Below are 12,669 nucleotides of genomic sequence, written 5' to 3'. Positions count from 1 at the left end.
AATCCAAGATTAAAGTAAAATAAATTATACTACAAATATAATCTGTCTCTATTAGATATATAATGAGAAATAGGGTGGGTGATATGGCATGATATTTTAGGGTATAATATCGTTGGCGATATTTTAAAAAATTGACGATATTATTCTGTACGATACGATATGGCACATCCCTAGCCCTCAGTGTTTGCTGCTTAGTTGTATTTTTAAACCAGATTTGATCCAAAATTGTGCTTGTGCTTCCTCCTAAATGCCTCTCTAGACCTGCACTTAAAGCTAATGCAAGGAAAAAAATAACCCTTTTTCCATGGGCCTGTGAGTTTGAGATTTAATATTCTCTAATAATAATATTATGCCTCACTGGTATTGTAGCACGTAGGCTACATTCACATTACCAAGTAAGTGCAATAAATAAATTCAGATGTTTTAAACTAATGTAAGGCTAATTCTGGCTACTTCCCTTGTGCAAATCTTCACATCTTATCTAGAACACTAATTCTCCTCTCTAAAATGATTGGCTATTTTTGTTGAAGGGCGAGACTGTATCCGTAAACAGATGCCATGTTAAGTGTTATAAAATCTCTAATTTCTAATTAAACCAGTGAACTGTCTTCTCATTCATAACATCTCGTTGGAGACAGTGTGCATAAATGCATTAATGTGTGCATGTGTGCCATTTCTGGAATTAATTTGTTCACATTAAAGACAGATACAGGTATATTTAAGTACCGTATTTTTCGGACTATAAGGCGCACCGTATTATAAGGCGCACGATGAGTGAACGGTCTATTTTTAGTGTTAGTCCATACACAAGGCGCACTGGATTATAAGGCGCACTAAATGAAACTTTATTTATATCAGTAACAATAACTCTGAGCAATAAATCCTTCACAATATCTGTGAAAAATAACAACATCTCTGAGCAATAAATCAACAAGCACAGCAAGTACGTATTACTCCGCGACGCTCCTGACAACAGTAGCCGCAACGCTCCGACAGACCATAATATTATGTTGAAGCACAGCAAGTACGTATTACTCCGCGACGCTCCTGACAACGGTAGCCGCAACGCTCCGACAGACCATAATATTATGTTGAAGCACAGCAAGTACGTATTACTCCGCGAGGCTCCTGACAACGGTAGCCGCAACGCTCCGACAGACCATAATATTATGTTGAAGCACAGCAAGTACCGCATTACTCCGCGAGGCTTCTGACTATAATAGCGTGTTGTGCCGAATTCGGTGAATAAAACTGTTTTAAAAATATTTCATCGAAATCGAACGAAATTATGTCATGGTCTCGAGCCTCGAAGTCAAAAAGAGGATCGACGCGTGCTACGCAAATGGCGCAACGCGCTACGCAAATGGCGCAGCACACTGTAGCTGCATTATGACTGCTCAAAGAGCAGCCCTTTCTCCAGAGAATGTGGACATTCTCATCATCTTAAAAAAAAACTAAAAAATATATTAAAATAACAGTTGTTTTGTCTAGCCTCAAACATTTTAATAGTTTTGGTACCTTAAGGAGCATCTCTCTCTCAGATAAAGTTAATAATTTATATCTTTGTTAAAGAAAAAAATTTCATTCTCAAGTCTTAATTTTTATGCTTAACTCTTATAGTAGGATAGAGTTCAGTTTGTTAAGGCTCTAATTGTTCTATTATTTTGTACATGACTGTTCCTGTATTTTTTTATTATTTATATTTTTATGTTGCACATTGCTGTTTTAATAGTGCACACTGCTGCTACCAAAAAAAAGCCACTAGATGGCATTACATATTTGTTTTAATTAAATTATTTAAATTTGACCATTAGTGCCTACTGTGGTGTATTACATATCACTTGTATCACTTTGCATCACTTATATTAAGCCCACCTTTTGAAATAAGCCTCTCTGCTGTAAAAGAAAGAAAAAAGAAAATCAAAAATCGAATCGAATCGTGACCCTAAAATCGGAAATAAAATCGAATCGAGGATTTAGAGAATCGTGACACCCCTAGTAATTAGGGATGCACAATGATATTAGAATTATTTTGGCTTAAGATAAGCCTTTATTATTCTCACAGCGGGGAAAAAAATATTGATTTAAGCATTTTTTTAGTTCTTTTCAACAGATCTATTGTTTTATTTAACCTGCTGATGCAAGGACCAGTTAGCCAAAAATATTCAAAACCAAATGAATGTAAAAACGTTTCTCAGGAGACATCTTTCCTTTCATTGTTTGCATACAGTTAAAAGCCAAATATAGGTTTATGCTTGTTCTATAGGTATACCAGCATCTCTGTAAATTCTAAATGTGTTTATCAGTATCGCCATCAGCACATTTATAAATATGTAATATCGGTTATTGGCATCTGCCCAGAATTCCCTCATCGATGCATCCCTAATAGTAATCACACATTTCCTCAAACATCTTTTATACATCAGTAAAGACTTGGCGAAACAAAGAAAGTGCTGATTAAACATTCTGACCTATTTTACTGGGTGCAGGATGAACATGTACACACCTTGACTCCTCTACTAGTAAATTTAAATCAATAAAAAATGTCCAACGATTTGCAGGAGTTCTGTGGAAAGAAAATAAGCATAAGGAGTATGCTAAATATAATGCAGTGCATAACAGATGGTGTATTAAAGTTGATTGACAGTTTCATCGTTAAATACTTGCTACCTATACATGTTTGCATGTACAAAGCACTAAGTTAATAAAACATCTGTGCTGGCCGCTAACAGTAATGAGAAGAGCTTATTGAATTGGATATTGCTCCTGTTGATTATTTATGCATTTTAACTGCACTGCTCTGTGCCAGGTTAGCATTTGAGCTGCTGGTGCTGATAACAGTAAAATAGTATAAACACATCTAATTCCACTGCACGTGGCATTGCTGCATTTGTTGCGCTCTAGTAAATTAGGCCAGCATATTCTTGCTCTCTTTTTGACCTCTGTATTAAATGAGCCTTGTCAAATCCTTGCTAATTCAGATTCATTCAAAATACAAAATACTAAAGTGCATTTGAACATTGTTCTTAAGTATGTGCTTATATTTGAAATGAGTAATGTAAGAAACGGTTTCCAGTGTTTGGCAAAAAGTGTTTTTTAGAATTGCTAGCAGAGTGTAAGACAGAGAATGAGTTTATAGCTCAGTGCACCATGTCAATAGATTATTTATAAGCTATTTGGGTTAGTAAGTAGGGGTGGGCGATATGGCTCTAAAATAATATCACGATATTTCATGGTATTTTCACAATAACGATACTTTTGGCGATATGACAAAACACTGAATTAAAAAAAATATTTAAAATTTATATTTTATTTTATTATTTTATTATATGAGCCAGAATGTCATGATACTAATAATGCACTCCAAATATCCCCATATATCCAGGATTAAAATAAATAAAAAAATGAATGATACTGGACAGATATAATCTGTCTCTAGTAGATATATAATGGCAAATGAGAACAATGTGAATTTTTCTTTTGCTAAAAACGGCAAAAAAAGTAGTACCCTGATAATAAGGGGTGGGTGATATGGCACGATATTTCAGTGTATAATATCGATCACGATATTCTAATTTTTTGGCGATATTATCACGTACAATAAGATATGGCACACCCCTATTAGTAAGCACCACTCTTTGCATCTTGGCAATTGTAGAAAAACTGTAATTCTGACCTGCATTACTGAATCTGCCCAGCAAATTCCTGACCAAGTACGCGTTCTCAATTTGCGGGTCTGTTTGTGTGTTTGAGTTCCAGCTGATTACACTGGCTTGACAGATTGCACAACCAAACCAGCACAAACAAATGCACCTTATGGGCCAAACAGAAGAAACAGTATATTAACAAATGTACTGGAGCATGTACTCATTTATTAATTATTTTAAAATCAAGGATAATACATTCCAATTGATCAAAAAAATAATAATTATGGAGCACCAACATTCCAGAGAACACAGTTCCACTGCTCCACAGCTCAATGCTGGAGCTGACAAGTTGCCTTTGTGTATGTTTTGTGCACATTTGTGTCAGCAATGAGTGAAACATAAAGTAGCTGAGTACAGCTGTTAGAAAGAGCTGTATTCCATAAACATTTTTACATATGGAGCACAAGGCCACTTACTTGAAGTCTGTGTGATTTTTTACATCAAAATTATTACCAGCTGTGTTCAATTATTCCAGATATCCCCACATAACTCAGCACAGCTGGATGAAACACCCAACTGTGCCCATTTCCTCCCTCCACAAGCTTTTAGAGGAAGGAGGAGATTACCATCATTTACCTGTTTAGACCTGTGTGTCCTTCTGATTGCAAAGCCGGGTGTCCAAATTAGAGAAAGTATAATTCCTGATTGACGTCTGATGATGAGATGTGCTACACTGAAAGTATATTTGAGTATAAGGTAAGAGCGTGTTTGTTTTACATACGTCTGCAGTGCTTGGTAAATATCTAAATATCTATTTTAAATATCTAATAATATTAAAAACTAATGGTATAATTAGTGGTGTAATTTCTAAACATGTTTTTGATATCTAAGTATAAAAAAACGGCAGAACCAACAGTAACATATGCTGGTACTCTGGTCTATTTTCATACATAAGACAGATTTCTCTCTTTTGAAAAATGTTTATTTGGGGGAGTAAATTGCTTTTGTTTATTTACAGTGAGCTTAAAACTAAGGCTGGAGCATTAGCATTAAATGCTAAACACTAGCGCTGAATGCTGCCTTACAGTGCAACACTGAGGAACCCTGAGTGTTCAGGTAAGCCAGGGTAGTATTAGCTAGCGGTTTGGCCCACGTAGCTTGTTTTAACATGGTCAATGCGCAGGCTACAGTCCGACATTCTCACCTCTGAGTGAGGAAAGAACAGATTAGCAGCAGGCTACAGGCCAATAAGACCTCTGAACGGCGAAAGAGCTAGCGCTTAGCATGGTTAGCGGTTAATGCTAATACTTCACCAGCCTTGGTGTTGGAGAAACCTCACTGAAACTCCTTAATAACGCTGTATTTCTTCAGAGTGGCTTTACCACTCCCTTACAACCTGATTGGTAGAATTTATACACCAGATTATAAGGCGAACTATAGAAGCTTTCTGGAAAATTAAAGTGCGCCTTATAGCGCGAAGAATATAGTACATAAACTACTTTATTTTTATTTGGACTTTTAAGAGTTTAAGTTCTAAGAGCTCGTCAGTATTTACAGCATCTGCCTTAGTCTGATGTTCATTACAGAGCTCTGCCATGAATTCACTGCAATCAAGCCCAGAAGAAATTGCAGAACAGCATAGACTTCCATAGCCTGCCTATGTCACATACAAACCTTTATACTGTTCATATCTATATCAAAATTATATTGTATCAATCAAATAAAAAAAAAATGTCATGATAAATCTTTGCCATATTATCCAGCCCTATTTTCTGGAGGGATGGCATTCAACACTCTACTGTTTTATGTCAATTTTATCATGGAAATGTTGTAATTGAAGAAGCAGCATCACCATCTCAAGTAGCATAAAACTTGGAAGTGTGCAGAATCACTGACATTATGTTTATTACAAAAAAAAACAATCATATCTTATCATATTTTCATATATATTATACATACCATATCTCTTAAGCATGTTGAGATTTTTTTTTAGTCATATTGCTCAATCCTAGTGCTGACTTTGTAGGAAAACTAGAGAAGACCCTTGTTATGGTGTTTTTTACAGTAGCTACATTTCTCGCTTTAAACAAATATGAGTGTGTGCATATTTGTTTCTGTCAGTCTCTGATTCATCCAAGTAAAACAGTGACCTGATCTCACTCCCGTAGACTCCATGAACATTGGCGGACACACACACACACACACAAACACACAATTACAAACACACACACACAACCTTAAGCAGACACACAAAGATGTACATGTGCGTGCACACAGGCTTGGGAACCTTACTCACGCACTCACAGCAAACAGACAAACACTGATGCTCACTGATGCATACATACTGTACACTACACATTAACATAAACACACACGCACAATCATCTGCTAACACACACGCAATGAAGCTCACACTTCTAAACCTCCAGTTATGGCTGGCATTCACAGCTTTTTATTGAAAAATAAAGTGCAAAAGCATGCCCTCATACATACACACACACACACACACATACACACACACACAGGGTGCTGGCTGGTATTCGCAGCCCTCTTAAGGCTGCAGGGCGGCTCGTGCTGATTGGTGCAGAGTGAGGTCAGTGCAGGAAGTGGAGCTGAAGTAATGTATTGCATAAGCACTGAAAGAGAGAGATAGGTAGATAAAGATAAAAAGAGAAAGAGAGATTCAGAAAGGGACGAATGAGCAAATAGCCTGCACAGACAAGATAAAGTGTATTATATTATGTTTATTTTTTTTCATAAAACATATTTTCCAGTAGCTACTATGAATTTCTGGGTTAAATATATATATATATATATTTATAGGCCTGTCACAATAACTGTTTCCGTTTGGACTATGTATTGTTCCAGAAATGATTGCTATGAATTATATTATTTTTATTTTATATTATTTAATTTTATGCCAGTGATTTACATATAATGTAATACAATAATAATAAAGCAAATGCAGCATTTAAAAAAGTAATATACTGTTAATCATTAAGAACATTTGTAAGTAGCAACTCCATTATATCATTTTTAAAATAAAATATACTCTAATTAAATGCAAATGTACGTACACATCTTGTCTAGTCTAGTCTAGTCTAGTCTAGTGAGAACTGTTACCAATGGAATAGGACTATCTGGAGCAGATGTACGTTAAGCACCATGCTTACTTTCAGAACCGTGCTTAATGCCAGACATGGGCTAGATAGAGGAATATATTTGATCATTGGTGACATAGTTAGAGCACTAGGTTTTTTACATTACATTTTTTACATTACATTTGGCAGACGCTTTTGTCCAAAGCGACTTACAATAGTGAAGAACAAAAGTAATAGAAGTTAAAGGTAAAACATCTTTAGATAGGGCTTAAAGGAGGTCAAAGGGAAATAATGGGATAGAGAAGTGAAGGAGGGGAAGAAGGAAATGGGGTTAGAAGTAGTTAGTGTATTAGAGGTGTTAAGAGAGTTTTTAATGACATGGTTGTGGGGTTTGATACCCAACTGGCACTTTTATGACCTTTTCCCAAGGCCCTTTCACTCCTTAACCACTCCTGCCCACTGCTCCAGGCATGTGTTCCCACTAAATCACTGTATGTGGGCTTACTAGTGTGTATATATGTATTCACTGCACAGAGGGGTTGAAGGCAGAGGCCATACTCCATTTGTGTCTAACACAAATAGTGTATATATTTATGTGAAACTTCACAGCAGGTAAAAGCTACCTTGTACAGTATAGACAGAACAGTTACTCCAATAAAAGAAGATTTTTTTTTACCACCTAATCAGTGTTCTAATACTGTTGTTTAGATTTTCTTCAAGAACGTAAAAAAAAAAAAAACAATGGAGAGAGAAAAAATAAAAAGGAACATTGGTATGGCTGATGCTGCATCCTGTATACTGTCTCATTTTTTTCCTCTACACGACTCTTTAGCCTTCACTGATGCGAAGCAATGCTGTAAAACACAGGGATGTAATGAGATTTTGCCTAATTGCCCTACAATGCAGAGCTGTGCCACACTAATGGTAGTATAAATAGGTAGCAGGGAAGATTTAAAAAAAAGATCTGTATGAAAAAGCCTGCTAATCCAATCATACCATAATATAATATACTGTGCATCAGAACCTAATAATACAAATCACAGGAATGGAGGTAGAATGTTTGTCTGATGAGAAATGTTTGGCTTACCTTTTTTAGTGCAGTATTTATAAGCTGAATGTGACCGTGCACCATATTCGGGACTACACAGGCTCTAGCTCATGGCACTGGCGAAGTTTTTTCTCTATTTCTGTAATGTCAGTTTATGATAAGCTAACCATTGCTTTTGATAACACCGTAGTGCAAATCCAGCAGTGTTAAGGTAGTCGCTTATCAAGCCTGGGCCGGTTCAGCATGGCTCATATGTGTCGAGGAGTCGGTAGAGGCCCGAAACATTGCAAACGAGAGGTTTATCTCTTCAGATAAATAACAGGAGGGTGCAAGTTTGTGTGTGTATGTGTGTGTGTGTGCTGTCTGCATGTTTGTGAACTATCTACGTTTGTCCAGCAACATGCCTTGCCTCGGGAAAATGTGACAACTGAACAAATGCGGCAAATTAACTCGGCACTGGGCAGAATTTTACCCATGGCTCACAAATTAAAGTAATGTGGCTTAATGTGTGCAGTGACAGGTTCTGCCGTCCAGCTCACGTGGCTCTATTAACTGTGCGTGCTGGATGCCTCTCATTCTCCACGGCGTCCTGGAAGCTTCTTGGCAAAACTCGAGTGGGCCCAGGATTCAGCCCTGCAGTACACCGCAGAGAGAGCGAGGCTTGCAAGAGAGAGGGAAATAGGGGGAGAAAGGGATTGTAGAAGAAGCAGCGGAGAGCTAATGAGAGAACTGGCTGAGAGGAGGCAGGGAGGCAGAAGAGGAGGAGAGGAACGAGAGGGATTTGGCTGAGACTCAGCACTGGTGCACCACTCATTAAACACACTGAAACATGCAGAAAAATATGCGCACAAGGCTGGCTGTGAATTGATTGTCTAAGTTAACTGGACTTGCCTGAGGAGCGAAAGGCATTCAGAGCCGGTGCATTAAAAACGGGCGAGAAATGGAGAAAAATGGAGAGAAATGGAGAAGGTTTAAAAAATGAGAGTTGATTGGTTCACTTTACAAAAGTAAACTTTGGTTATAATTGAGTTTATTATTTTTAGTTTTTTTTTTTTTTTCTTTTCTCCTCTGTCTAAATGCGATCATCTGCTTCACGTGCTGTTTAAAACCATCCTCATGAAGTTCTGTTTCTCACAAATATCCTATTGGAAGAGAGGGGTTGGATTTTTTTCCTCTCTCTGAGCCCACACACTCTTCTTTATGTTCTCTCATAATCGTAATGTGTATAATATCTGATATTTATATATGGGTGTAGTAAAATTGATGATTTTACTACAGTTTTAACACAATTACACCCAGTGCAGACATGCATCCATATTTTTTGACACCCATTCTAATGAATGCTTAAGCTCCAAAAAAAATAAATGATCTCAGAAGCCCAGAAAACATGCCCATGTGGATGTGTGGGTCTGTATGGGTACCCCAGATGAAAATCAGATTTATACTGTGGCCTCATTGGTACACTACTACTAAAAAATGATCTCATCGCTTACCTCAACATCTAGTGGAAAGCCTTGTCGTAAGAGTAGAGACTGTTACTTCAGCAAAACGGAAACGGACTGTGTTTTTGAATATTCATGTTTTTAAAATAGACATATTGCACTAAAAGCACATTATTTAGGAGATATGTGGAATCTCAACATATTCTAATAAATTCTGACAGTGATATCATATATGTTCTTGAAATGATGAATGAAATGAGCAAATGAAAATGCACCAAATTTACTTGAATTACTTAGAATGAAATCGCTGTACACTTATTTCCTAAGAAGTGTATTTCCTACTCCTCTAAGGTTTCCAGATTAAAGCAGGCACCATGGGTACCATGCTGAAAGAACAGCTGGAATGTGGTCTTTACCTTTAACCCATCTGCCATAAACACACCTATACACACTAGAGAGCACTCACGCAGAAAAATACAGTGAGACTGAAGCTGGGTATGGAACCTACAACCCTATCAGAACCTGGTGTTTTTAACTGCTTTTGATCCACCACTGTTTAAGTAAGGCATGGATACGTATGAGAAGATAAATGCTTTAAGTCCCTCCTATGCTTAAAGGACATACTGTTCACAAACATATCTGATGATACAGAACTGTTATTGTGTGTAATAAGCATGTGGACTGAGGCGGTAAAGAAAAATAACAGGATTTTGCACAAACATGATGATTTTAAAGCTGTTATTTTGAGGTAAAATGCTATATAACGTTCTACTAAAAGCCTTGTTTTCTCTTTTTCTAAACAATAAAAACACAGTGCAGGTAGTCTCCATTTTTTTTTTCAAATTGCTTTACCAGCAAAGTGAAGCGAATGTGTTTTAAAACTCTACAAAACAAATGTCGAGCATGATGTTGGGCTGCATGCACTTTTATATTGGTTTTGACTAATGCTCATCACATCACCTAATGTTTGTTCCTGCAGGGTTTTGTCTGCTTTGTGTTCCTCACATCCTCGTTTTCCTGCACCGAATAAAGCTTTATCTCCATGACTGTGTACTTAATGAGAGACAAATACACAAACCATGTCGCTTTATTACAACCAACATCTCGACAATTTCTTCAAACATCTGCTTGTGTTAAAAAAAAAACAAGACCACTCACAGCGTCCCTTACCCGTGTATCCATGAGGTTTGTGTCTGTGTGTGAGTGAGTGTGTGTATGCGTGAGCATATATGTTGTTGTGCTTTATCTGATGGGATCCCTCCACCCCTCTGTTCCTTCCCTGGCTCCTTGGCTCCTTCACTCCCCACGTGGTGTTTTGTTTTTTCCGGAGCGTGGGGGTGAGGGCCGGACAGGGGAAAGGAGGAGGAGGAGGAGGAGGACTGTAGGGAGGTGGTGGTGGTGGTGGGGGGCAGTCTTGTTTTTCAAGCCACTGAGGTTAATTCCTTATTCCTCCTCATTGATTTTTCCTTCATCCCCGGAAGCCAAACAAGCCGTTGGAACCAAAGACACTAAAGATAGTGTAAAAACAGGGCAATAACGAACAGCACAAACAATGGCAGAGCTAATTCCCACAAGCCACAAAGAGAGATATTCACAGGTCTAATAGCACATTTCTTCTTTGATCTTGCCCAGGGTTTGTGTCTTTCTTGCACTGATACTGTGTGTATGATGCCTTTTTTGTTTCCTTTTGTTTTTTCCTCTTTTGAACAAATAAGATCAATGACCTCTTGCTGATTTGTCTTTTTTGCTCTTTCTTCTTTTCTTTTTTTGTTTTTGTTTTTGATTTTTTTCTCTTAGTTTTGACGTTTTTTTCTTACCACAGTAATCTTTTTTGAATTTTCTCTTTTCTCTCTTTTTCCCCCCTCCTTTTTGTCTTAACCCTAGGTCCGCTCACAAAAAAACACGATGAATCTTCAATGAACCGGCCGCGAGACGAAGGTATTTTTGTTGCATGTTTTTCCTTTTTTCTTGTATTTTTTAAAGTCTTTTTTGAGGGGATTTAAGAAAAAACAGAGCCTTTCCTTATTAGTCATGTGCACAGTAGTAGTGTTTTGTTATCCTCGTGTGCAAATATATATACATATATATTTATGTGTGTATGTGTGAGCGTGTGTGTGTGTGTGTGTGTGTATCTGTGTGGGGGGTAGAGAGGATATATATAAAAAAAAAAACTTGAAAGCTTAATCAGATGTCTTTCTTTAAAGAAGAAGAGTGGTAAAACAGCCTCAGCAGAGCAGGGCCTCTAACAGTTCCTCTCTCCTGTGCGGAGAAACCGTAGCTTTCTAATATCTCCTGAAACGAGTGCCGAGGCCAGCGAGAAAATCCCACCGTATCACCATTAACGCAGTAGATGACAGAGGCTTTGAAACCTAATGCTCAAACAAAGTTGTTTAAGCCACAATTTCACAGCTTTTGCAGCTTTCACCAACTGTTGCTGCTGCTGCTGATGCTGTGGAGAGGTGTCGCACGAGGCCTCGTCGAGCTTATTATGGCTGAAATATCACCCCGGCTCTAATGAGGACAAATCAGCCGGGCTCTGTTCTATCTGCACTCCAGTGCTGGTGGAGAAACCTCTGGAGTGGCTTCTTTATCTGCACTGGCAGTAAATACCGCTCTGCAAATATGAGAAAAGAACTGATTTAATGGATAAATAAAGGCATAAATAAAAGCCATGGTTTGGGCCCTCCAGAATATGCACACAGAAACACACACACACAAACACACACAAAGACACAGACATATATAAACACTGCAGTGGAGAAAGTGGTGCATTTATTTCGCTTGGTACAAATGTGTACATCATTTTAAGATGAATAATAAAATGGGTTATATCAAAGACACTATACTGTGTTTTAGTCTTTATTTACTTGTGTTGGCGTAATGGTGTAATGTTTTATTCATGTGAAAATGATGTACACGTTTGACTCAAGCGCGTTTAGTGCACCACGCACGTCAGCTCCGATTCAGGAGTGTGGAAAGTCTCAAAAATGGTGATAGCGCTCGCCCTTCTTTGCTCAGGCTCCTTTTTTTTAGGATTTCTTGAGAGGGGGTTTCTGATGAACTGTGTGCTTTTTGCCCTGCTACTGTTTCTTGGGACGGCTTTTCTGTTGAGCTGTGTGCTTCTTCCTTTGCCCTGCCGCTGTTTCTTGTGCCGACAAAGAGACTCTTTTTCTCTCTTTGCTATCTTCAGTCTTGTTGTTTTCTCTTCTTTTTTTTCTTCCTTTTTTTGAAAAGAAAAGTTTGAGGGTTGTTTAAAAAGAGGAATATCTGAACTTTTCTCTTCCTGTGAAAACATCAACACAATGTGTGGCTAATACAGTGTTTTAATTTATATGAATGGTTGGGTAGGTCCTCAGGGGGCTTGTCGGAGGATCTGTGTGACTTAATATTGAAGTGCACTCACTGAGGCATCGTTAGTGCCTTTAAATAAA

General features: G+C 37.8%; 1 protein-coding gene across 3 annotated transcripts in view; it reads left to right on the top strand.

Moving 5' to 3' along the window:
- nlgn2a (neuroligin 2a) overlaps positions 1 to 12,669 on the top strand; it is a 248,713-nt gene that overhangs the window by 110,850 nt on the left and 125,194 nt on the right. For 2 of the 3 annotated variants that reach the window (XM_015606053.3, XM_049481913.1), the window contains exon 3: positions 11,123 to 11,176. The exons of the other annotated variant lie outside the window; for it this stretch is intronic. In XM_015606053.3, the coding sequence (XP_015461539.1) occupies positions 11,123 to 11,176 (54 nt within the window). The remainder of the gene's footprint in view (positions 1 to 11,122; positions 11,177 to 12,669) is intronic. 3 annotated transcript variants of the gene reach the window in all.

The sequence above is a fragment of the Astyanax mexicanus genome, chromosome 8, assembly GCF_023375975.1.
Source record: "Astyanax mexicanus isolate ESR-SI-001 chromosome 8, AstMex3_surface, whole genome shotgun sequence".
In the NCBI taxonomy this organism is placed as follows: domain Eukaryota; kingdom Metazoa; phylum Chordata; class Actinopteri; order Characiformes; family Acestrorhamphidae; genus Astyanax; species Astyanax mexicanus.
This window is presented reverse-complemented; position numbering and strand designations above follow the sequence as displayed.